At 49.3% G+C, this 25,561-nt stretch overlaps 1 protein-coding gene across 5 annotated transcripts in view; it reads right to left on the bottom strand.

Moving 5' to 3' along the window:
* The window catches only part of LOC102381708 (cat eye syndrome critical region protein 2), a 140,738-nt gene that overhangs the window by 8,938 nt on the left and 106,239 nt on the right, over positions 1-25,561 (bottom strand). For 3 of the 5 annotated variants that reach the window (XM_025198811.1, XM_025198816.1, XM_025198814.1), the window contains 9 exons: positions 25,015-25,144; positions 24,051-24,088; positions 23,861-23,952; positions 23,472-23,598; positions 20,105-20,526; positions 18,406-18,534; positions 17,249-18,065; positions 5,031-6,441; positions 118-223 (listed from right to left, as the gene is read on the bottom strand). In XM_025198811.1, the coding sequence (XP_025054596.1) occupies positions 118-223; positions 5,031-6,441; positions 17,249-18,065; positions 18,406-18,534; positions 20,105-20,526; positions 23,472-23,598; positions 23,861-23,952; positions 24,051-24,088; positions 25,015-25,144 (3,272 nt within the window). The remainder of the gene's footprint in view (positions 1-117; positions 224-5,030; positions 6,442-17,248; positions 18,066-18,405; positions 18,535-20,104; positions 20,527-23,471; positions 23,599-23,860; positions 23,953-24,050; positions 24,089-25,014; positions 25,145-25,561) is intronic. The other 2 variants (XM_025198813.1, XM_025198812.1) reach the window with 2 other exon arrangements.

A 25,561-nucleotide genomic window follows, 5' to 3' on the forward strand; every position in this document is an offset into this window, starting at 1 on the left:
CAATACTTAATAGATTTCCTTACCTCCCCCCATTCTAAACCCACTTTCAAATATTTTACTTTTTAATCAGGGAAGAGAAAAATTCTCATCTGAACTTCTTTCTTTGGTGGCTCTTACTTGATCCAGAGGCAATGCTGATGGTTTCTGTGGTGGCAGCTCCTCTCGGGACATAGCTGCTATAGGCACCTTCGGGAAGGGGGCTTGGGGCTGATGCATTTGCATTCTGTAGCCAGAAAGAGAATGGAAAGAGTTTTAGCACATAAACATCGAAAATAACTCTCATCATCTTTCCACATCCAGATTATTTACATATATAAGAAAGTACTTCAATTACATTAAAGTTAGCCCAACCTTCCACTGGACTCCACCCCCCTTCGCCTCAACCACTTCAACGAGTGAGGGCCTTGTTACACATTACAGTTAGAGAACGTGTTAACTGCACTTAAAGGGCATCTATACATGTGTCCAATACCTGCTCCAGTGCATGCTAATTAGCATGTGTTAGAGCAGACTCAATTAATTGATTCTGCAGGAGGATGCTAATTAGCACACTCCAGCAGCCTTGGCATCTGGTGTACTCAGCATTCAACAAGCTTTAAAGTGCCCCTGCCATCATTTTGAAATGCAGGGACGCTGAATACATGAGACATGGTGGGCGCTTTAATTAAAGCTCTAACTGAAGCACCCCTCCACCCCACCCTGGAGCACATGTAAAGATACCCAAAATGACTGTATTAATTGCACTTAAGTAATACATGTTCAGTTATCAACAGACTGCTCCAAGAAAATAATATGAGCACAGCTTGCTGGCTGTTGGTCTCTGCCCTGACATCACACTGAAATCTTGAACCAGCTCCACTACAGCCCCAGGGCTGGGACCAACAATCAACTCCAATGCTGTGCAAGGGCTGGGACTGACAATCAGTTGAGCAGTGCTAGGATAGTTTGGAGATTAGCAGTTAAGGGACTCCATCAGTGATAATGACAGCAGAGAAGTGGCTTAACTGCTCATTTCCAAATTAATTTTTTTCTTTACATGGATGATTTATTGTTAGAAAGAGCAGTTGTACTTATTCACCAGACTTTGTGTCTCAGCACTTTTCAGCACCATGTTTCCTGTTTCTCCTGCTATGCCTTTTCATCCTCCACGCCACAGGCATTTATCCAACTTTTTACTTTAGAGCCACCTCATTCCAAGACCAACAGGCAGAGTTTCATGCTAGTGTCACTGAGGCCTTTCCTTTGACCCCGAGACCATATACCTTGCAATTCTCACCTCAATGGTCATGCCCCCCTGCACTGTTGAGAGTCTCTGGGTTAGGGTCAGAGGGGAGAGCAACAAGGGTGATGTCATGGTAGATGTCTGCTATTGACCATCAGATCAGGAGGAAGTGGTGAATGAGGCTTTCGTCCAACAGCTAATGGAAGTTTCCCCAATCGCAGGCCCTGGCTCTCATGGGGGACTTCAAATCATCCTGACATCTGCTGGGAGGGCAGTTCAGCAGTGCACAGGCAATCCAGGAAGTTTTTGAAGTGTGTTGGAGACAACTTCCTGGTGCAAGTGCTGGAGTAGCCAATTCTTGACCTGCTGCTCACAAACAGGGAAGAATTGGTGGGGAATGTAGTAATGGATGGCAACTTGGGCAGCAGTGATTATGAGATGAGTGAGCTCAGGATCCTGAGGAAAGGAAGGATGGAAAGCAGCAGAGTAAAGACCCTGGACTTCAGAAAAGCAGACTCTGACTTGCTTAGGGAACTCATGGGCAGGATCCCCTGGGAAACCAGACTTAGGGGGAGAGGAGTCCAGGAGAGCTGGATGTACTTCAAAAGAAACCTTATTGAGAGTGCAGGAACAAATCATCCCGATGTGCAGGAAGACTAGCAAGTATGGCAGAAGACCAGCTTGGCTTAGCAGGGAACTCTTCAGTAAACTGAAGCACAAAAAGGAAGCTTATAAGTGGAAACCTGGACAAATAACCAGGAAAGAATATAGGAGCATTGCTTGGGCATGCAAGGATGAAGTCAGGAAGGCCAAAGTGCAATCCGAGTTGCAGCTAGCAAGGGAAGTGAAGGGTAACAAGAAGGGTTTCTACAAGTATGTTGGTAGGAAGAAGAGGATCAGGGAAACTGTGGCTCCCTTACTGAATGGGGGAGGCAACCTTGTGACAGAGGATGCAGAAAAGGCTGATGTGCTCAATGACTTTTTTGCCTCAGTCTTCACAGGCAAGGTCAGCTCCCAGACTATTGCACTGGGCAGCAGTTTGGGGAGGTGAGCAGCCCTCAGTGCTGAAAGAACAGGTTAGGGACTACTTAGGAAAGCTGGATGTGTATAAGTCTATGGGGCCGGATGGGATGCGCCTGAGGGTGCCAAGGGATTTGGCTAATGTGACTGCAGAGCCATTGGCCATCATCTTTCAAAACTCATGACAATCAGGAGAGATCCTGGATGATTGGAAAAGGGCAAACATAGTGCCCATATTTAAGGAAGGGAAGAAGGAGGATCCAGGGAACTACAGACTCAGTCAGCTTCACCTCAGTCCCTGGAAAAATCATGGAGCAGATCCTCAAGGAATCTATTTCTAAGCACTTGGAGAAGAAAAAGGCGATTAGGAACAATCAACATGGATTCACCAGAGACAAGTCATGCCTGACTAACCCGATTGCCTTCTATGACAAGGTGACTGGCTCTATGGAGGTGGGGAGACTGGTGGATATGGGGTACCTTGATTTTAGCAAAGCTTTTGATGCAATCTCCCACAGCATTCTCGCAGGCTAGCTAAGGAAGTACCAGCTGGATGAACGGACTGTAAAGGTGGATAAAACACTGGCTGGAGCATCAGGCTCAGAGAGTAGCAATCAATGGCTCAATGTCTAGTTGGCAGCCAGTATCAAGTGGAGTGCCCAAGGGCTCAGTCATGGGGCCAGTTTTGTTCAATGTCTTCATCAGTGACCTGGAAGATGGCACAGAGTGTACCCTCAGCAAGTCTGCAGATGACACCAAGCTGTGGGGAGTAGTAGATAGCAGGGCCATGCAAAGCTTCAATTGCTGATTTGATTCAGAGGACATTCAGCCCGATTTAGCGGCCAAATCTCTGAACCTGAATTGAACTGGGACACCAATTAAAAGGTCTGAATCAATTTGGAAAAGATTTGGAGATTCAGGCAGTCTCCACCCGCTGCCGCAGGGAGCTGGACCTAGGCTCCATGCCAGTAACTAGGGGGCAGGGCCATGCAAAGCTTCAATTGCTGATTTGATTCAGAGGACATTCAGCCCGATTTAGCGGCCAAATCTCTGAACCTGAATTGAACTGGGACACCAATTAAAAGGTCTGAATCAATTTGGAAAAGATTTGGAGATTCAGGCAGTCTCCACCCGCTGCCGCAGGGAGCTGGACCTAGGCTCCATGCCAGTAACTAGGGGGCGGGGAGGGGGATGGACCATGGGGGGGACCCCCACTAGGCCCCATCCCCTGACTGCCCCCCAACCCCTGCCTGCTCTCCCAGCCCCATCAGTGGGCTTTTTAAGTGTCAGGACACTGAGGCCAGGTTGGGCAGCCATTGACAGGGCTGGAAGAGCAGGTGGGGGATGAGGCCGGTTTGATTTGGGACAGTGATTTGAATCACTGAATCGAATCACTGTTCCCTGAATCGGCTGAATCCGAACTGAATACTAGCCGCTTCGCACAGGGCTAGGATTCAGAGTGACTTAGATAAACTGGAGGATAGGGCCAAAAGAAATCTTCAACAAGGACAAGTGGAAAGTCCTGCACTTAGGGCGGAGCAATCCTATGCACCGAGACAGGCTGGGGGCTCACTGGCTGGGCAGCAGCTCTGCAGAAAAGGACCTGGGGGTTACAGTGAACAATACGCTGAATATGAGCCAGCAGTGGGCCCTTGTTGCCAAGAAGACTAACAACATACTGGGCTGCATTGGTAGGTGTGTTGCCAGTAGGTCTTGGGAAGTGATTATTCCCCTCTATTCAGCACCGGTAAGGCCACATCTAGAGTACTGTGCTCAGTTTTGGGCACTCCACTACAGAAAGGATGTGGACAAATTGGAGAGAGTCCAGTGAGGGCAACAAAAAAGATAAGGGGGCTGGGAGACATGACTTATGAGGAAAGACTGAGGGAACTGGGCTTATTTAGTCTAGAGAAGAGAAGACTGAAAGGGGATTTAATAGCAGCCTTCAACTACCTGAAGGAAGGTTTGAAAGAGGATGGAGGCTAGATTGTTCTCAGTGGTGGCAGATGACAGAGCAAGGAGCAATTGTCTCAAGTTGCAGCAAGGGAAGTTTAGGTTAGATATTAGGAAGAATTTTCTCACTAGGAGGGTAGTAAAACACTAGAACAGATTACCCAAAGAGGGGGTGGAAGCTCCATCCTTGAATGTTTTCAAAACCCAGCTAGACAAAGATTTGGCTGGGATGATCTAGTTGGAGATTGCCCTACTTTGAGCAGGGCGTTGGACTAGATCACCTCCTGAAGATCCTTCCAACCCTAACTTTCTATGATACTCTATACACAGAGAAATAACTGTTTCTTAATTCCCTCACTAATGCACTTCTCAGCAAGAGCACAAAGGTCAATTCATTTTGGATATATGAGGAAATAAAAAGGAGACTTTCTCTTGATGGAAATTTAGGGTGGCAATGTAGAGGGGAGGAAAGGGAGCAAATCTGAAAGAAACATGGAGTTTACAACAACAGGAAGTTAGCTGTAACTTTATATTATAGGCTGCTACTGCTGCTTCTCCATTATGAGACTGCATAACGCTGAGCCTCTCAACGTCTGCTGAGAAGACATGTAGAACTGGATAACCTAAGCAGGTCTTCCTCGTTATTATTACTGTATGCTTTAAAAAGCTACCATTAAATTCCCCCAAAATTTGGCAGACATATCATCAGACCAAGCCTGACCATTTGTTTTTCCTTTTAAACAAGAGATTACAAATGTGATTTTTTTCCCCTGGAACTAGTGATCATGCATCACAACCCCCTTTTTGTCTCTCATTCTTGTGGAAAACATCTTACCCCGGTGGTCTATACATGTTCTGGGGTGGTCCCCCCATGCCACTTCCACTACCTCTCTGTTCCATCAGTAAGGCCTGAAAGTGACCCATGTTCTCTTCCCGGCAGCGATACAGGGGTCCCTCCTGAGATAGGCCATTGGCCTGGCCAGTGGCAGGATGATGAGATAGGTGAGCATTTACTGGTGATCCATAGGCCCTGGGTGGGAAGTGACTGGCTGGATGCCGAGATGCATAAGGAGACCCAGACTGTAGCATCACCCCATGGGGAGGGAAAGCAGATGGACCAAATCCAATCCCAGAACTCAGAGGTGGAGGGGGAGCCCCATACAGAAACTCCCCTGCTGCCACTGAGCTCTGTCTCTTGGTGGCTGCATTGTGGTTGTCCAAATCAAGAAACTCTTTGGGACTCTCTGGCCTTTCCTGGGAGTCTTCTGACTTCTCATCTTCTGGCCCTGGATCCTGCCCATCACTTGGAGGAACCTCTTTGGCGCTTGCCATGTCCATTCGGTTTGGGGAGACCAGGGCAGTGCTCAATGCTTCAGAGCCATCTAGACTATCCATGTTCCCTCTGTCAGAGAAGGCAGGCCTGGGCAGAGCTGGATGGCTGGGTGGATGCCCACTAGGGCTGGCCTGGGGATGGAGAGGGCTCTGCCAGTCCGAGTAGCCTTGTGGGCAAGTATAGTAAGGAGGGCGTTGGTAGTGGTGGTAGGAAGGTGGAGGTTGTGGCTGATAGGGGTATGGCATTCCCTGATGGTGGCGATACCGGGGAAAGACACTAGGGTGGGTGTTACTAGACTGAAAGCCCCGAGCTGGAAAGTGTTGTGGATGGGACACAGGGGTGGGATGCTTCCCCCCCATCACAGGGTTGAACCCCTGGAGTCCTGGATTGATATGGTAACGTGCCGTTGAATTTGGATACTCCAAGCCCGGCATGTAGAGGGGAGGAAACTGATTTGTAGCCCCACCCACAGAGCCTCCATCCACACCAGGAGTACTGGTGCTCTGTCCCATACAAGGCACAGCCGCTTCTGGCAAAGTCTTCCCCGCACTGCAGAGGGGCTTCTCCAGGATGCTAACAGCCAGTCCTTTTCCCTCAGTGCCACCGGAGGACCCTTCACCGAGAGCCCCATTCTCAGGCACAGGCCCTCTCTCAGAGGCTGTCACAATGTCCCTCACACATCCCTGGCCTGCTGGGCCACTGTAGGTGCTGTCTGCTGGCCAGGCACTCTTGCTCTGTGTTGCCTTCGGGTCAATTTTAGTTCCAGAGTTATCACCCTCCCCATCTTGCATCAAGCTCCGTCTGGTACAGTCCATCTGCAGGGTGGGTTTGGAATGAGGTAGCAGTTTGGGGTACATCCCTTCTGCAACACTGATGCAGTGACCCTTCTCTTCCCCTCCAGGAGGGGGTGCTGCTGCAAAAGAAGTGGAAAGAAGAAAGAGAGAGGTGGGGGTGAAAGAGACTCATCGCTGTTTGACTTCACAACTTTAGGACTGCTTTCTCCCTCCTGCCACCCAACCCCTTCTTTTGCAGCCCCAACACCACTTACATTGCTTGCTACGCCAGAAAAGTACAGAGAGGTGGTTGTTTTGTTTTTGGGGTTTTTTCTCCCCCTTGTTATGGAATTTTGCTTGTACAGCTCCAAGGATACTTAAGCATGTGTCTGCGGTTCCAACCAGGCAGCAAACCCCAGCCAGCAGCTCCGGGGCTACTCCATCCCTCTGTCTCCCCCTTCCCCACTGCCAGCCTAGCCTGTAACATGCAAAAAATTAACCCTAGGGAAAAGGTGCTCTAAAGCGGAGGGCCTTCATCTAATACCTCATTAGAGGAGATGTAACAGGGGGCCTACTCCGGGCTGATCTCACTGTGGCCCGCCCACCTGTTTCTGGGCTAACTGCCCACCTTCTCGCCCGCCATGCCTTGCTAGAATTAGTTAATGATGTAATTAAGTGGGAGGCTGCCCATTTCCTGCCCCAATGCCAGGGGGCGCTATCTGCGGCTCCTTTCCTCCCCTACACTGCAGCCCAAGGCTCACAGATGGCATCTCGATGTTATCATTATCGCCGGCCCCCACTCAGGGCCCCAGAATCCTCCTAATTGAACCCCACCTGGATTCCTCTCCTCAGGCAGTATCATCCGCCTTCATACCGGGCAGCATAGCTCCCTGAACTGCTTCCCCTTTGGGTGTGGTGCCCCCCCCAGGACCTTCAGCTCTCTAGCCCTGGCCCACCTCCAGGCCAGTTGGGACCCCAGACCCGCAGCTCTTGGGCGTCCCTCGCGGTGGGCCCCCAGCCCTTTGACTCTTCCAGTCCTGGCCCCAGCATGGACCAGTCAGGGGAAGTCCGGACAGGCCTGAGTCTATGGCCTTTTTTCTCTCTCTGGGGTCCACCCTCCGGACCCTCCAAACAAGGGGTAACCCACCAGGTTGTGGGGGCTAGGGGTTAAGGAGCCCCAACCCGCCTTCACCAGGGTGGTAACTGGCCTGGCATTTCCTGGGGGCTCCCGTGCCACTGAGAGCCCCACCAGGCCATCCACTCCCGGCAGGGTGCAGTTTTAGGTCGTACCCAGAACCAGGAGCCTCCTGACCATCCCCTACGGCTCCTCCCTTACCTCCAGATGATACCTGCAGCCAGGCAATGTTGCTGCCTGGCCTCCAGCAGCCAAGCTGCCCTGTTTATATGGGCAGCCCCAGATCCAAAATGGCTGCCCTCATCAGGCACCTGGCAGCTGCCAGCTCCAGGCCCTTAAAGTGGCAGGCGCACACAGTACCCTGCCACAGGAGGGTTAATTTTTTTGTGCAATCAGCTGTATCAGGGGAATACATCAAGGGCTTAGCAAACAACTGTTTGCCAGGGCACCCTTGGGGAAAGCCAGGAGTAATGGCAACAAACTCCTGGAAGACTGTTTCAGGCTTAACAACAGGAAACACTTCTTCGCAGTCAGGGTGTCCAGACTGTGGAATAAGCTCCCTCCAGAGGTGGTGCAATCACCTACCCTGGAAATCTTCAAGAGGAGACTGGACGCCCACCTTGCTGGGGTCACCGGACCCCAGTTGTCTTTCCTGTCTAGTGCAGGGGGCTGGATCTGATGATCTTCCACAGTCCCTTCCAGCCCCTTACAACCTATGAATTTATAAAAGCACTCCACAGCCATGCACGTGTGCCATGGCATGGCTATAAGAGAGCTTTCAGGGGCCCAATTGTGCAAAAAATATGTAACATCCCAAAATGGCTTATTCCGTGATGCTGATTTCCACATTCTGGACACTGGAATATTTCTGAAGAAACCAGAATATGTTGTGCTCTGGTGGAGTGAGCCTTAACATCTAGGGATGGAGGAAGTGGTACACAACTGCTAACCAGATTGAGATGGACTGTTGTATCAAGCTGGATATTCCTGTAATGAAATGACTTGACCTTTTGAATGGCCAGGCTGGCTATCAACAAGCCTAGAGACCATTTGAATGGTTTCAGTTCCATCCCTGTAATACAACAAGGCTATAGAGACATCTAGACTGTGTAACTTCTCTCCTAGAGCACAACAGGAATTGGGAAGTAGAGAGGCAAACTGCTTTTAAATGAAATTCAACCACCTCCTCAGGATGGAACACGCACTGAGGTTTCAACATTGCGTCGACTCTGCGTAGTTATTTAGGGATCTTCAACCATGACTGCCTGAAGTTCTTTCACTCTTCCAACCACAGCTGGCCACCAGAAAAAGTTGATAGTGAGAGAACCTATCAATCATTCTGAAAAAAAAGTTTCAAAGGAAACACCAGGAGATTCAGGAGAAACACATCAAGGTCCCAAACAAAAGTAAGTTCCATAGTCAGTAGACAAATGTGCAACAGCCGTGTGAGAAACAGTGATGCTGTCAGGTAGAAGACCACATACAATTGCACAGGAGGGTAAAGAGCCCAAATTCTATCAAAATTAACTTTAACTAGAGCTGAACAGCAGTCCAGAATGAAAGTGTGGTAAGAAAGCAAGGACCTTTTGCGTCTGAGCCTATGTTGGGTCCAGGTTGTGGTTGGACTGCTCTCACCAAGAATCTCCTCCATTTTGAGGACCGAGCCTTTCCTGTAATGGTTTTCTTGCTTCATGTCAGAAACGTCTAGACCTGTTAGGAAAGATTCCTTTTTCAGTTGCACTCTCATATTTGAGTGTTGTCCTTGGTGGCAAACAAACTTGTCATGAGTCCTCCCTCAAAAATGATGGATTGGCTGTATGAAGAACCCACACAAAAATCATTCACAGCAGGTATCTGATTGATAGCTCCTCACTTCCCAGGAATTAGCAATAATCCAAAAAACTTCCTCAGCAGTCATCTGGTGGCACCATGGCCACCAGCCACTGGCTTAATAACTACCCAGCAGAGGGGCGATGGGCAGGTGCAGCCTTCTCATTTATCCATAATGTTCCACATTTCCAATTTTTACTGATTTTTGCCAATAAGTTTCCTGATTTTTTTATTGAAGTTATTCATTTTTTACTGATTTACACCTGTTTTTCAGTTCACTGAATTTTACCAGCTACAGTAAAATCCCTGTTTACTGGCATGAGTGGGGAATGGCTGAGAGGTGCTGGTAAGCTAAAAGTGCTGGTTACCTGAGGCACAGGTTTCCGGTCAGATGTGGGGGAGAGAGGGCAGCAGCCACACATGGAGAAAGGGTCGGTGGCCATGAGGGGGCCCAGGAAGGGTGGCTGGAGCCATTGCCTGGGGGTTCGGGGCTCCCGGCTCTGACCCTGGGCAGGAGAGGCCACAGGAATTGTTCCTGGGGCAGGTGGGTTCCAGCTGCAACCTGGTGGCTCCAGCTGTGGCCCTGCCCCGCATGCTGGGAGCCTTACCAGGTGGGGCAAGCAGGAGAGCCCAGCCTCGCTCCCTCTAGCAGGTGCTGCACACAGCTAATCCGCATAGGCTTGCAGGGCTGGAGCCACTGCCCAGGGGCGTGGGGCTCCTGGCTATGACCGCAGGCAGGAGGTGCTGGTGCTGGGGTTGGGTTGTCCCTCCCTCTCTGTGTCTGGCCACGTGCCACTCCCCCCCAGGCCCTGGGCTGCCCTGTGCCATGGTGCAGGCTGCTCCTGGGGCTGCTGCAGCAGGAGGTGGGGTGAGTGGAGACAAGTGGAACCCTGGGGGGGTCGGGGTGCAACACAGCTGCAGGCAGCTGGCACCACCCATTCCCGGGGCCACTGCAGCAAGGGCTTGGGTGAGTGGGGACAAGCTACATCGAAGCAGATCTGTGCACTCTCTCTTTCATAGGTAGTGTTCCGCATTCTCAGTTTTTACCGATTTTCACTGACACATCCATTAGGGGTGTGCATCAGGATCTGGGGGAACGCCTGTTCACCAGAGCGCCCCAAGGGAAGACAAGGACCAACGGTCACAAACTCCTCCAAGACCATTTTAGGCTGGATAAAAGGAAAAACGTTTTTACTATCCGAGCCACCAAGACCTGGAACAGGCTCCCTCCAGAGGTGGTGCAAGCACCTACTCTGGACTCCTTTAAGAAGCGCTTGGACGCTTATCTTGCTGGGATCCTTTGACCCTAGCTGACTTCCTGTCCCTGGGGCAGGGGGCTGGACTTAATGATCTCCAGAGATCCCTTCCAGCCCTAATGTCTATGGAATCTAAAAAAAAATAAAAAAAATAAAAAAATCAGGGAATTTCATAAAATCATTCAGTTTTCACTGATTTACACCCGTTTTTCAGTTCAAACCCCTGTTAACTGGCATGTATGAGGAATGGCCTTGGTGTTAAGTACGGTTAACAGGGATTTGAACTGAAAAATGGGTGGTGCTGGTAAGCTAAAAGTGCCACAGTGCCAGTTACTTGAGGCACAGGTTTCCGGCCAGAGGTAGGTGGCGGCAGCAGCTGCATGCGGAGTGGGGGGCAGGAGGGTGGGTGGTGGTGGATGTGCGGGGGCTGGGGGAGGGTGACTGGAGCCTGGCCTCACTCCCTGCAAAGGGGCACTGCACCCAGTCACTCTGCACAGGCCTGTGTCAGGCCGGAGCCGCTGCCTGGGAGCACGGGGCTCCCAGCTCCGACTCTGGGCAGGGCGGGGGGTGCCAGGGTCACGTCCCCCCTCCTCCACCACATCCAGCCACATGACACTCCCCCCACAAATGCCAGGGCAGCCCACGAGCTGCTGCAGCAGGTAGGAGGGGCACAAACGCAGCCAGGGAAGAAAGGCAGGGTGTGACACCATGTGCTTCCTGTTGCTGATCCAGGGGTGCACACCCCCTGGGAAGAGCCCCATCACAGGCCCCCTGACCCGCAAGCCCTCCCAGGGGGCGCATAGAAGAGCCACCCCTCCCCCGACAGCTCCCTATGCTTTGCTCCCTACTGCAGCCCTGGGAGCAGCCAATGGGCTGCACTGCACCCCTCCCCCTTCCCTAGTCCCAGCCTTACTTCCTCCCTCCCTCACTGCCAATTTTTCCCTGATTTTGTTTCCTTTTCTTCCTTTTATCCTGATTTCATCCCATTTTTTATGTTTTAAAGATAAACCCCGAAAAATTCCCGTTTTTTTGTTTTGTTTTTTTTTTAAATAAAAACTGAAAGTGCAGAACACTACCCATTTAGCAACAGATATCAACTTCCAAATCTATGAGCCAAATCTCTGTCTGGTATTATCACTCAATGTGTGGATTCCATCGCCCTGTCTGGGCATTTGTAAAACTTTTCATTAAGTGCTATGCTGTTTGCTATCACATTCATACAGGGGGCTATCCAAGATGTTCATCTTGTAAAATGTTTTTCTGAAGTGTCCATATCCAGATCTCAGTCTGTTTAGCTTGACCCATGCTTCTCTGTCGAGACTGTGCCCAATGGGGGACTTGTATGGTGTTGGTATAAAATGTTGTAGGAATAGGCCTGATCTTTCCTAGTGGTTGGCCCATTCTGTTGCTGCCCATAGGTTTGGTTCAGCATCCCCAATCTCTTCCAGAAGTTTGTGGGCTTCATGTATAAATGGTTTATGACTTTTAAGCCTCCTAAGCCTCCATCTGTTTGGGTCTTCAGTTAACAGCTGATGCAGCAGGTGATTTTTGTCATCTGCTGCCTCTATTGCCAGTAATGATGTTAGTATCTTCTTATATCACTTGATCTAATGCCCAAGAATACAGGGAGTATATCTGTGTGCATGCAGGTTGGACAGCCCGTTATGAGTCTCAATTCACTATTAAGTACTGTGTTGAGTTTTTTTAGCATGACAAATATTGCACCATACAGAAACGTAATATTCTGCTGGGACATATACCACTGCGAGTGAGGTGGTTCTGAGCCCTTTGAAATTGGCACCACATCATGTGCTGGCTAAACATCTTAAAGCAGTTACCCACGCAGACTTTACTGATGATCTTCTGAATGTGGTGTCTACAGGTAAGGGAACAGTCTAACTAGACAGACTCCTAGACAGATTGGGGTATGCTCTGGGGGAAGGATGTGGTTGCCTACTCTGACAGTCTGTGTTCTCTTGGCTAAATGATTGTCCAGGTGGAAGAATGATGATATTAAATTTACTGATGCTCAACATTAAGTGCCACTTGTGGAAATAGGCAGCTATAAGTTTCATGTCAGTACCTGGTATCTTTTGCAGTTCTGTAACCTCAATTCCATAGGCTACTATGGCAACATAGTTAGAGTACATACATCACTCAGATGCTGGAAAGGTAAAGTCTGAGATATATGCATTGAAAAGTATCGGTGCTAGCACCCTGGAGGGACTCCAATCTTCAGAGTTCATACTCCACTTTTTTCTCCTTGGCTAGTAGTGAGTTTGGTTGGAGATTGCATTCATGATGAAAGTGCATAGCTTGCAGCAAGGTATCATAGAGTGCAGTTTATATTTGAGGCTTTGGTGCCATACAGTATAAGAGGGGGCTGTAAGGTTGATAAAGACTGCGATTGCTTTCTGCCTCGTTTCAAATCTGTTTTGTATGTCAGATATAAGTAACGTAACTTGGTCAATATACACTGCTTTTTCCGAAAGCCAGCTTGTTCTTTTGAGAGCTGGGGATCAATGATGTTCTCTGTTCTATTCAGGATTATGCATGCAATGAGTTTGTATGTAACACCGAGTATGGAGATGAATTGGTAGCTCTTTGGATCCTCGGGTGGTTTACTGGGCTTCAGGACAGCAATAACTTTAGCTTTCTTCCATATTTTGAAAGTTTGTTACTTTCTAGACATTCATACATGACTTTCTGAAGCCATCGTTAGTATACTGCGGCCAATCTAGTCTCTATGTCCCAATGTTTTCATCAAACCTGCTGCTGATGGGACGGTGCCAGGTGCACAGCAGAGGAAGCAGACAGATGCCTCCAGGATGTGCCCATTGTTGAGACAACAAATAGTAGGGTGTCCTCAGTTTCATTGGAGCTAGATGCTGTTATGGCTTGTGATCACAGCACAGCCCTAGAAATTTTGGGCCTGTTGGCCAGTTCATCTTTTTGACTGCTGCAGAGCTCCATCCCTTCAAACAACAGGTCCTCTGTGGTTCACTAAACTCCTTCTGGGATGCTGGATGCTCAAAGACAGGCAAGCCCATCTCAAAGCAATGTCATCTACCCCATATATCATACTTGAAGACTATCTAGCCTTTGTTTATGTTTTCTCACATCCTCCCTGCTTTAGATAGAAAGGAGGCTACACACTTCCATGTGAGAAAACAGCATTTCACAAACAGGGCCTGAGAGGTCACAATATGGAGTTGTGGTAAGGTGGAAGAATAAATCTTGCACCCCATATGAGAAGAATCCTTCATACCCCTGGATTTTTCTTGTACCTTTGCCACCTTGATTATCATGGGCAGAGATGTGCAGAGTCTCTTTATGAAACCCAAGAGGGGCAGAAGTGGCTGAATTTTGCCAGCGTCCTTTTTGCTTGGCTGTACTTAGGGTTCTTGACAAGTGTTTCAGGAAATCTGGCACGGAGTGTTTGCATGAGAAGACACCAGCTGGGGACGATTTTTCTGCCTCCAGTTTGGCAGTTGCCATTTCATCTGGGTCAGAAGCAACTCTCACAGACTGCTCTAACAGAGGCAGTTTGAGACTAACATATCTGGACTTACAAGTCCCAAAGGAAAAAAAGCAACAAACTGCATTTCCATCCAAGACGTGATTCCCCCCAGGCAGACGCAGCAGCAGCTGTGCCCATCTGCAAGAGGAATGAATCCGACACAGATTAGGGAAGAGTTTAAATCCCAGTGGTTTTGAGTCTGCCACTCTATGGCAGTTGTGCTAGGCACCAGACTCTGCAGTGCAGGAGCTTGTCAAATTCATCACTCTTCCTTACTTTGTGAAAGTCCAGCTGGATAGAATGTTTGCTTGCTTGTTTTTTGTGGGTTTTTTGTTTTATTTTTAAGATGAGAAGAATGAATTCTTCAAGAAATTCACAATGAAGGCTGGATTAGCAAATGCTACAAATAGCTGGAGGTTGTCCAGATTTAATTTTGCTGCCATCTTGCAGGGAAACAGAGACACAAGACATTGGTACAGCCCTGACAGCCTCTTGTTATTCAAAGGACACCTAAAGCGGGACACTCACTAACACACAGTCAAAGAACTGTACTTAGTAATTTCTTTAAGTAACCGTCTTCACATCTGATCTTGGCTGTTTCCTGATAACTGTCACCGTTTTGTAGGTCAGTGGCTTAATCGTGGCCGCCAGCCACCAACCCATTAATATTCTCAGTACTGTATATGAATCCTGTTTGAATACAATTAGAGTAGACTCTGGACAGAAAAGCCTTAAGTGATGCACTGGAAACGCATGTCAATGCTGTGAAAATTCAGCATTCAATTCAGCTCTCTGAAGAACCAACTTTCACATAAATTCCAGGTAATCTCTGGAAATGTTGCATACTACATTTATACAGTGATAATGCCTAGAACCCAAGTCAGAATCGATCTGTTTTAATTAAGGGTGTCCTGATAGAGATTTTTTGGACCAATACCAATGGCTGACTTTTAAGGAGCCATATCGGCCATACAGTTATGCAGCTGGGCAGCTTGGAGACCAGCGTTGGGCTGGTAAGTCTGGTGTGGGGGAAGGGAAGAGGTATAGGGGGGCAGATCCAGGTCCCCATGGTGGGGGAGGGAGTGGGGCTGGGGCAGGTGCTACTCAGCCACAGCAGGGCAGACGTGGGACAGAGCCGTGAGTAGCTTGTCTGAAGGGCATGGGGAGGGGGTACTCCCACCGCTGCATGCACCCTAGGAGGTCATGGAGGTGGAGGGGCTGCACCTGGATCTGCACGCGGGGTGGGGCAGGCTACCGCTGCAGGCTGGGGTTGGGGCTGTGCTGAGCTCTTCCTGGCAGGGGGGCTAGGCCAGGTTGTGCTGGGTGTGAGCAGCGGCAGCAGCAGCACTGGGAGGGAGCTCCGGGGGGGCTGCAGCCACCCCAAAATTCACCATAGACCCCTCCTCCCAGTGCTGCCACCGTGCACCCTGAGCACAGCCTGGCCCAGCCCCTCCCCACTAGGAAGAGCCCAGTGCCACCCTGGCCCAACACCTCTGCCAGGCAGCCCACAGCAACAGCCCACCCTGCCCCGCCCCGCGCACAGATCTGGGAGCACGTATCCCAGGGTGCGCACAGTGGCAGGGGGGCCCCCATTCCCACATGCCCCCCAGACAAGCATCTGGCAGCTCCATCCTGTGCCTACCCCACCCTGGCCGAGCAGTGCCTGCCCCACTCCCTCCTTCACTGCAGAGGCCTCAATCTGCCCCTACCACCCCTCTTTCCTCCCCCCACAATAGACTTACCAGCCAATGCTGCTCTTCAAGCCGTTGGGCTGCGCTCCTGACCACATGCATGCTGCAGCTGTGAGCATGCACGGGACCATTTATCGGCCACATTATTGGCCACATCAGGCAAAAAAGCCAATTTCCGATACTGTCAATTTTCCCTATATAGGTGCCAATCCAATATGGGACCGATTTATTAGTGCACCTCTAGTTTTAATAACTTGGTAATCTTAGATTTCATCCAAACTATGTGTATATAACCATGCATACAACATATGTCCCAGACTGGCCCACACATGTACCATGTACAGCCCACACCAGGTGGGTTCTGTGTGGGACTGGGGTCAGAGCATGCTGTATTCTGTGCACCACTCTGAGACCCACAGGAAGCACTAAGGGCTGAATGATAGGGCTCGTGTTGGCCCCATCTCTGACACCCCTGAGAAATAGATATACATACAGATATCTATATCTTGATCTATACAGAAATTATCTGGGGCCCATGCAAGCAGCATGCAGAGGCTAGAGCCAGTGCATACTGCACACAGTGCATGGGGCCAGTCACGGGTTTGTGCTGCATGTGGTGCCCATGCCAGACTGGCCCTGCAAGCTGGGTCAAGAGTCCGCCTGGACTGGGACCACAGATCAGCCCTGGATGGTGGGGCCAGCATATAGGGCTGGTCCATCACAGGCAGCACATGCAGCATGCACTCCAGACTGGCCTCATATACCATATAAAGCATGCGCCCTGACAGGCTTCACGTACTGCATGCCCCACATAGGGCCAGGGCTGATACTGCATGTGGTGTGGAGTACTGGAGCCAGCATGTGCACTGCAAGCAGCACATGGGACCAGTCCAGGGCAAATGCTGCATGTGGTACCCATGCCCCTGCAGGCTGGTTCTGGCATGTGTGGCCATTCCGTGGGCTAGACTGATTCTACTGACTGGTCCCATGCCCCTCATCTACCTCATGGGGCTGGATGAGATAGACACCCCTGTCATATATAGATAAAAAACCCAATAATATTTAACAGAGCATTGAGCTTGGTCTCAAAATGCATTAAGAATAAATTGTGTGGAAGTTGGTTTTTAATTTTTGTGTGGGACTACAGCACTGAGCTTATCACAGTGACATTGCTTTGCAAGCCCAACAGCACCTGCAGTACTAGATTCATGAATGCTGAGTCTAATGACATACAAATAATCCTACTAGCTCTTTCAGTTTCTTCTAGGTGACAAAGGTGGCCTGTCCTGAGAAAAGCAGAGCAGTTTTTCCTTTAAGAAAACTTATTGATCAACAAGACAGGCAGTCTATCAAAAATGTGTGTGGCTGTGTAGTGGCCTGGGGGGCCTCTGGGTGAGTGAGCAGAGGCCAGGCAAGGAGGTGTGGGAAATAGCCATGGTCAAGAAAAGATAAATGACCCTGGCAATGGCTGTGCACTGCACCAGGTCAACAAGCATGCATTCCCACTCCAATTACCTTGGTTGCTCTCCGGCTCTGCTGTCTGACTGGCATCCTGAGCATTTCCATTACCCAACACTGGCTTTGGGGGCTGCACATTGGCTGATGCCACGTGGGCCAGCTGTGGGAAAGGCCCAGGCAGGTGTGGGGGAGGAGGCTGACGAGGGTGGTAAGGCACACCCGGTGGGCACACCCGGGATGACAGCTGCTGCATAGCAATCATCTCTGGACTGTCCATCATGGAATCCCCACCCTGGCACCCTCTTTGAACCTGAGGGGGTCCCCCAAACACAGTGGCCGGTGACTGCTGCATCCTCTGGCTGGTGGCTTTACCAGGTGGTCTGATATATCCTGAGGGAGGAACCCCATGAGGTAGGAAATTTGATTGCTCAGTCCACTGGCTGGAAGGCAGAGGCAGCCTCATAGCCCGAGGATCCATCATATGACTAAGAGCACGGGGCTGCAGAGAAGGTCCTGGGCCCATGGGGGGCTTTTCATCTGGCCCCAGGGTGGCCTGGTTTGCTGCACTGTGGCTTCCATTCCACACAGCAGGATGTGCTCGATTCAGGTATTTATATGGTCTGTACATATGGCCAGGGGGGATTTCTGAGCTCTCTGGAGGTCTCATGGGAGGTCCATTGTGCCTTGGAGGGATAAAGCCTTGCTGAAACTGTGCTGGGGGGTACATGGCATCAGGGGGTGGGCCACTCATTTGCCCAAGCTGCAGGGATCCAGGCCGTGACCCCAGTGCGGAGATGTGTGTTGGTCCTGCACACACCTGCTTCTCAGGTGCAGGCAATCTGTGTCCTCTGTGTTCATTCAGTCCAACTGGAGGCTGGGAAGAAAAGAAAGTGAACAGGTTTAGTAAAAGCTACCTCCCCTCTGGGCACATGAAAGCTACGAGAGGCACAAAAAGTAGAGGTGAAAGGATCAATGAATCATGGCAATGGGTTAGCTCTTCTGCCGGAAAGATGATGCCATTTTCCCATGGAACCAATGAATGCAACAAGATGGAAACCACAACTACAAAAATTGTATACCATGAACAACAGGGAAGGTCACAGTTCTTAGTGCTCTAGACCCACTCTATTAATGTATACAATTCGAAAAGTTGCATGCAGAAAATTCAGATTCCTTTTGTTTTTGTTTGTTTGGTTAATTTTTCCTTTTTTTACCTGCATAGCAAAGTGCTGGTGCTGCTGAACTGGATCTCCAGGATGGGGTTCTGGTACTCGTGGTGATCCATATAGCTTAGCTGGATCTGATCCTCTCAGAGGGCCAAATGTTCCTGGCACTGCTGGCCGCTAGAGGGAAAACCAGAAACTTCTATGAGACTGTAGAAGAGCAAGACTGCAGCTGTGGATGGGTGTTCTGCCCATACAGATTCAACAGGCACTCAGATTATATAATACATTTGACCCTTTATTCTGAGAAGATCTGTTGACACCATCTGTTGGTGGCTCTACCACCAGAAAGTTCTCATACATTCCAATTACAAATCCCACAAAGTAAGCCTTGATATATTTATCAACCCTCCAACTATCTAGAAGCAAATGGAAAGATCAGAACGGCCCATTGGCTAGGGGTCCAGGGGACCATCCAGACTGTGACAGAAGCTGCAGTAACTGAGAAAGTAGAGTGTTCAGGGACCCCTCTAAGACTGCTTGATGGCTTCATGCTTCATCGCAGCCTCTGGAGCTAGTGTTCCAACAAACAAATCTCACATTAACTTTATCTGGCTTCTATGTCAAAAATCAAAGACTCATGAGCAGCAACGCATTTATCTAGACTCCAGTAAAATATCTGACTGTGCTACATGAGATCAGCAGAGGAATTGTAGGGCAACAAGATGGCAACAGGTGTAGTTGAAAAGGGAGCAGTAGCAGGCTGAATAGTAGCTACTACTAGATTTCTTTTCAGATCAGCCACAGGACTCATTTAGTTAAATACCATATTTTCTCACATGCAGACCATTTCTGCAGAAGCCAGCTACTGGAAACTGTAGTGTGCCTCATATGCAAGAAATACGGTAAGAGCAGTTTCTGCCACTTATTGGGCAAAAGTGAAAGTAAAGTCTGCATGAACTCACAAGGAGCAGAATAATGAATAGGTTCAGCTCTCTAGCTGTTGCTACTCAGTTACTTATTACAAGGAAAGATCTTTTTTCCTGCATCCTGCTTTTCAAATACACAGTGCATATTTTATTCTGGGGCATGCTGTATACAAAAAAAAAAAATATGGCATTTACATTATTGACCCATGAAAAAAAGTAGGCATGCCCTGATGAAATTTGTTGATGACACCAAGTTAGGAGCCATCATTAACATAGGAAAGGGTCGGGATATTGTACAGATAGAACTAAATGACCTTAGGGACTGAAACAACAGGAAGAGATTAAATTCAATAGCACAAAATGCAAGGGGCATGCACTTAAAGACTAACAACGAGGGGTTTTTCAGCTGTAAGCTGGAAATGACAGGTGGAGAAGGACCTTGGATAAATCTTGGTAAATTTCTGATAGGGATTATATGATATGGTTGCCCCTGAAACAGAGGACTTGGTTTGATGCCTCAAAAGTTCCTTTCCAGTCCTACACTCAAAGGGAAGCACTAGAGCTGTCCCTCTACAGACTCGGGAGGACAAGACACCAACGCATATTTCAAAGACTAATTCTGCAACCAAAAGAGTTAAACACACATTTTTAAAAACTAAAACCAAGAAGATCAAATCAACAGAAATGAGGACCTATGTCCAACTACATGGGTCCTCATCATGCAGCAAGGATTTTACTGGGTCTTAGGGGAACAAAATTCTATTCTCTTGTCCTTCCCCACATTAAGTTGTTAATTCTCATAGATAACAGGCAACCCTTACCATCTGACCAGGATGTGGCACTTGGTTGGGCATTCCGCCATACTGCAGAGGGCGAGGGAAACCTCGACCATTGGAAGGGCCCACTTCTTGAGGGGGCTGTGATGTGTTGCCACTTGGGTCCTCTGCAGAGGAAGAAGAGGACGAAGATGAGGAGGAAGCAGAAATGCGGGAAGTAGCTCGGTATGGTGGTGGTTTCCCTCCATTCTCCAAGCGTTGCTGTCTCCTTCCTGGTCCATCATGGTCTCTTGATCGGGTCCAAACATTGCCAGCACTGGAGCGCCCTGTCCGACGACTCCTCTTCTCTCGCTTCCCATCCTCTCTGATCCAGAACTCCTCATCTGTGTCCCCATCCTCACCAGGGAAGTGCTTCATCATCGCTCGGTGAAAACATCTTTCCAAGTTGTAAGCCATTTTGGTGTATTCTGCATTCAAAAGAAGAGTGGTAGAGAAACATTTTCATGGAGAGAGACAATGGGGTGGGACAAGACTAACCCTATTCCAAGTGGCTCCGATTTCTCATGTTTCTACAAAATATTTTCCTCAGAGAAGCTCTCTGGAAAAATAAAAAGAAGGATGAGCTTTGTTTTCAATGAGGCAGCTTGGATTAGTTTCAACAGACTTTGGAACCAGTCAGATCAGACTTGTTCAGTAGTAGGATTGGATACCTTCAAGAAACACCTAGGTCAGGGGTTGGCAACCCCCGGCACGCGTGCCAAGCATGGCACGTGAGGCCATTTTGCTCAGCATGCCACGGCCAGCCCTAGCTCTGGGTAGCTGCTGCCAGCGAGAGCCCGGGCTGCTCCCAGCAGGGCTTGCAGCATTCCGCTGCCTGCTGGGAGCAGGCCCCGGGGTTGCCAGCAGCTACCCAGAGCCGGGGCCAGCTGCAGCTGGGAAGCTGCAAAGAGCTGTGCCAGGCTCTGAAGCCCTGGTATCAGCTCTGTATTGGTGCGTGCACGTGCAACTTGGAGCGGGCGGTGGGGGAGGGGTGAGAGGCAGTGCAACCCTGGTGTCTCCCCCGTTCCCGGCACAGAGCTGGTGACTGGGCTCTGGAGCCCAGCACAGCTGTTCATAGCCAGCCTGGGCTCCGGGCAGCTGCAGCAAGCAGTGGGCAGGCTGCAAACAGCTCCACAGCTCCGGCATCAGCTTCAAGCTGGTGGCGACTGCACGCACACCTCAGAGCGGAAAGCAGGGTAGCGCAGGCTGCCCCGAGGTGCATCCGCAGTTGCTGCCAGCATGGAGTTGCCAGAGCTGTGGAGCCCGGCGCAGCTATCTGCAGCCCAGTCACTAGCTCTGTGCTGGGAGCTGGGGAGAGACTGGGGTTGTGCTGCCTCATATCCCGCCCCCACTCCCTGCTCCGAGGCACGGGTGGGGGGTACAGAGTTGGTGCCAGGGCTCCGGAGCAGCTGTTTGGAGCCTCCTGGCTGCAGCTGGCCCTGGCTCTGGGTAGCTGCTGACAGCCACACAGCCCAGGCTGGGGGGGAGCAGGGGCACAAGCAGGGGCATCCTGGCATGTACCTCCTGCCCTCATTTTGTTTTTCTGGCATACCAGCACTCCAGCACCTTCCAAGGTAGGCACTGTGGTGTTTTTCAGCGCGACGGCCAAAAAATGTTGCCTACACCTGACCTAGGTATTACCAAGTAGTACTAGTGACACAGTTATGCTCTGAGTTATCATTTAACTTTGTCACTAAACCAATGTCCAAGGACAGCCTTAATAGGGACTGCATAGCTGAATATGTGAACTCTCAAACCCAACTTTAAGCAGGCCCTGAATAGTCAGTTAGGTGAAGGTGTTGTAAGAAAAAAGGGTTAACCCTCCACATTCCAAATAAATTGGTGCCAAACAAATTATTTTATTCCCCTCCAGATAGAAGTCCCACCCATAATTGAATTCGATTCTATTCACAACTATTCAAGGACTGTTCCAAGTCCCTGCTCTGTACGCCCAGAACATGGGAAGGGTGATGTAAAGTTTTTTCTACAGGCAGTTTCTAAACATCTTCTCGACTTATGGGCACAGGAGGTACAACACAAGCATCAGTCAACCTACATGTCCTATTTCTATAAAATATTCTGCTCACAAAAAGTTCTTGGTCTTCAGTGAAGTCAATAAAGAGACATGCAGGAGGTGTCAGTGAAAAATGCATTCTAATTCCTTCCTCTTTACCACCTCAACATTTCTTTTGCAGGACACAGCCACTGAAAATGGATCTTTTTCTCAGCCCCTGAGCACAGGATTCTCTTAGCTGGAACCCACCTCTGAGGAATCTAAGTTCCTTCTGCCCTTCAGGGAATTTTCCCATCCAGCCCACAGATGCAGGTATGGGTGAGACAACGTGCAACATTGCCGTAGTACAAACCTGCATGTTTCTCACCAGCTTCACACCTGGTTTCAACTGCCACAAAGGGGAGTGCTGATTCTAATCAGGGTCTCCCTAGTAACTGGCCCATGTAGCAAGAAGCAAAAGACGACAACAAGAACACCATTTCCTCCAAAAAGCTACATGTACTGGATATTCCTTATTTAGTTTTACTTTACAACAGGGCTGTCCAACTGGCAGCCTGTGAGCCTCATACAGCCCATGGCCCATAGGCTACTGCCCAGCCACCATTCCTCCCACTGCTCAGGTCCGATTCCTCATTCCTCCCAGCTAAGGTCTCTGGATCCTTCCTCCCTCTGTAGTCTCTCCTCTGGCTTCTGTTTCCTGCCCCTGCTTCTGAGGGTGGCATGGTAGGAGGGAGCTCAGGAAATAGGCCTGGCTGCCCATGAAGCCAGGCAGGCAGAGGGACTGTCTTTGTGACTATGGAGGTAGACCCTAGGAGACCTGCCCCTGTGGTGTGTGACTTGTACTACATAAGGCCCAGGGGGGCTTATGTCTTATGGGGCACCTGGTCCTATGCCAACCAGAGGCTAGACAGTTCTGTTTTCCAAAGCAAACTCCTGCCTTCCATAAAATCCCCTGCTACTCAACCACGGCGCAGAAGACACACGCACAAAAGGAAAGATGCCTACAAAGACATCTCTTCTCTTTGTAATTAACGCTCTAAGTAACTAGAGAACCCAATGGTTCATGCAACATTCTAGGCCCAAATACTTAAGCACATGAAGAACTTTACACATGTGAGCAGATGCCCTTTAATCAGTTAATGCATATATTTAAAGTATACAATTCATGCATTTAAGTACCCTGTTGAATTAGGCCTTAGTATCTAGGAACACCTATTTTTTACTCCAGCCTCCAGACAGTACCTAAAGGAAGAGTTTTGGAGTCTTGTACAAGCCAGCTAATAGCAAAGAGGGAGAGGCCTGTGGCTGTACTGACCAACTGCTGACAAGAGAGAACAAATCTTCTCTCACTGCTCTTACCACTGCCTTCCCCATTGTACTTGAGGCAATTCCTGAACATGGTCTTCATGTCACCCACAAACTCCTCCTTGGTGCAGTACTGACCTCCATTCAACTTCTTCTCCATGCTGGAGATGTCCATGGGAGCCTGAAATACACCAAGTTCAGTTAAAACAAGCACTAGTGAGGTCCCAAAGATAGTCTCACTACACCCTGTATTATTATTATGGGGCAACTTTCTACTGGATTTTAAGGCCAGAGAGGACCATTAGACTCATGTAGCCTGAACTTCTGCATAACAGAGAAAACAGATCTTCAGACAACTGATCCAATGAATGGATGTCTATTAATCCAGTCACCAAAGAGCAAAATGGAAGAGTTGACCCACCAGGCTGGACTACACAGCCTACCTTAATGATTTGGTAGTAGTTTGGAGCATATGATTCATCAACTGGTTCCAAAAAGGGCCAAGAGTCCTTGTGAGCCTTTACCACATCCAGAACTGGCAGCAACAAAAGGAAGACAAGCCATTACACAACCTCAGAAGATATTAACTTATTTAAAATCTAACAAAGCAAAAGGCTGGGGTAGAAGACTAACCTTTGTACATGGCAGTGAACTCATCATCCAATTCAAAGCTGCAATGGGAAGCAAAAATGTGAAGCACAACGAATGCACACGCTCTTATCCCTCACCTTTCCTCCACCCCAGAGGCAGGGCTGCCACATTAATGGGCACACCTTCAGAGAGATGCCCTCTTGCCTGCACCACAAAATCTGCTGTTCATCCAACCCCACTCCTCTCTGTTCTATTACCCAAAACACATTTTCTCACACTCTCTCTCTTTGTATATATGTTCAAATGATCTAAAAATTCTCCCAGATTTGTCTTCCTGGTAGAAAAAGTTACCCACAGGCACCTGATCAGATAATCAAATGCTGATCCCTTGAGGAGCAGAGAGCGTGTAGTGTTGCCACTGTATTCAGGCGTTTCCTCCTGTGCATGCTTCTCAGTACGCTCTACAGACTCCTTCAGTCTGCCCAGAGAAAGATAGCAGCAATGCACAGGGCAGCCCTGATAGGTTAACTCAGAGCAGTGTCTAGGTCAGCCAATGTCTCCCTGCAGCACAACATGGGGATTGTGAAGGGGATGTGTTCTGCTCTCTGCATGGCTGAAGCAGCAGAGTCCAGCAAGTAATAGGTCTCCCTCTGTGTGTGGGAAGGAGGATGTCTGGGAGGTAAATGGGGAGGGGCGGGGGGGGGGGGCACAGGAGAAAAGCACCATGGGATGCTGGAGAACTGCTGTGCCTTCTCTCAGAAGAGAACATGTACCAACATTTGCTCTCCTAGGAGAAACTCTCCTGGGGTTGTTCCTGGGTTATTCTTCTCCTGGAGCAGTTATTTTTGTTCTGTACACTTATGATTTCTCCTGGGAGAGCAGCAACTCTGGACGTGAATATCTGTACGTGGCCTCCCTCTCACTAGCCACATTCTTCCTGCATATATATTCTATGTGGGTGTGGGTGCACATATGTGCTGCATACCCAACAGCTGGTGATACTCACAGATCCTTGGTCCTCCTTTCATCCCTGGTAGGGGAACTGGGATCCAAGTGGGAAAGTTCTGGGGGAAGCTCCTTCCCCTGGGCCAGCAGCCAAGCCCGCTCTTCTCGAAGCTTCCTCCGCCTGGCTCGTTCTGCAGAGGGAGGGCAGAGACACAAAGTAGCTTAAGCTTCTTACCATTCACCAATAACATCATGCAAGTAAGCTAGGCAGGCTGTTCATCTACCATGTGCAGCTAGAAGCATGTTGAACCTAAAAAGATGGTGGGAAGGTGTTGACTTGTTCAAGGGCTTCACTCAATGTGATCACCCTCCTAGAAGCAGTAGTAGCAAGCAAATGCAAAGTAATTAAGGTTACAGAAGCACCGCTGCCCGTCTTTTCTCATCTATCACTGTAGTGCAATGACTGGCAATCTGTTTCCAAATTCCCACATAACTTGCTGGTCTATGCCTACTGACTGGCATGTATCAGGGTTGACAGGAAACTTGGTCAAGCAGCCAGAAGTAGAGCCACTACTTTCACCTGAAGGAAAGTTCTTGAGCTTTCCCTA

Source organism: Alligator sinensis, unplaced genomic scaffold (assembly GCF_000455745.1).
Source record: "Alligator sinensis unplaced genomic scaffold, ASM45574v1 scaffold87_1, whole genome shotgun sequence".
Classification (NCBI taxonomy): Eukaryota; Metazoa; Chordata; order Crocodylia; family Alligatoridae; genus Alligator; species Alligator sinensis.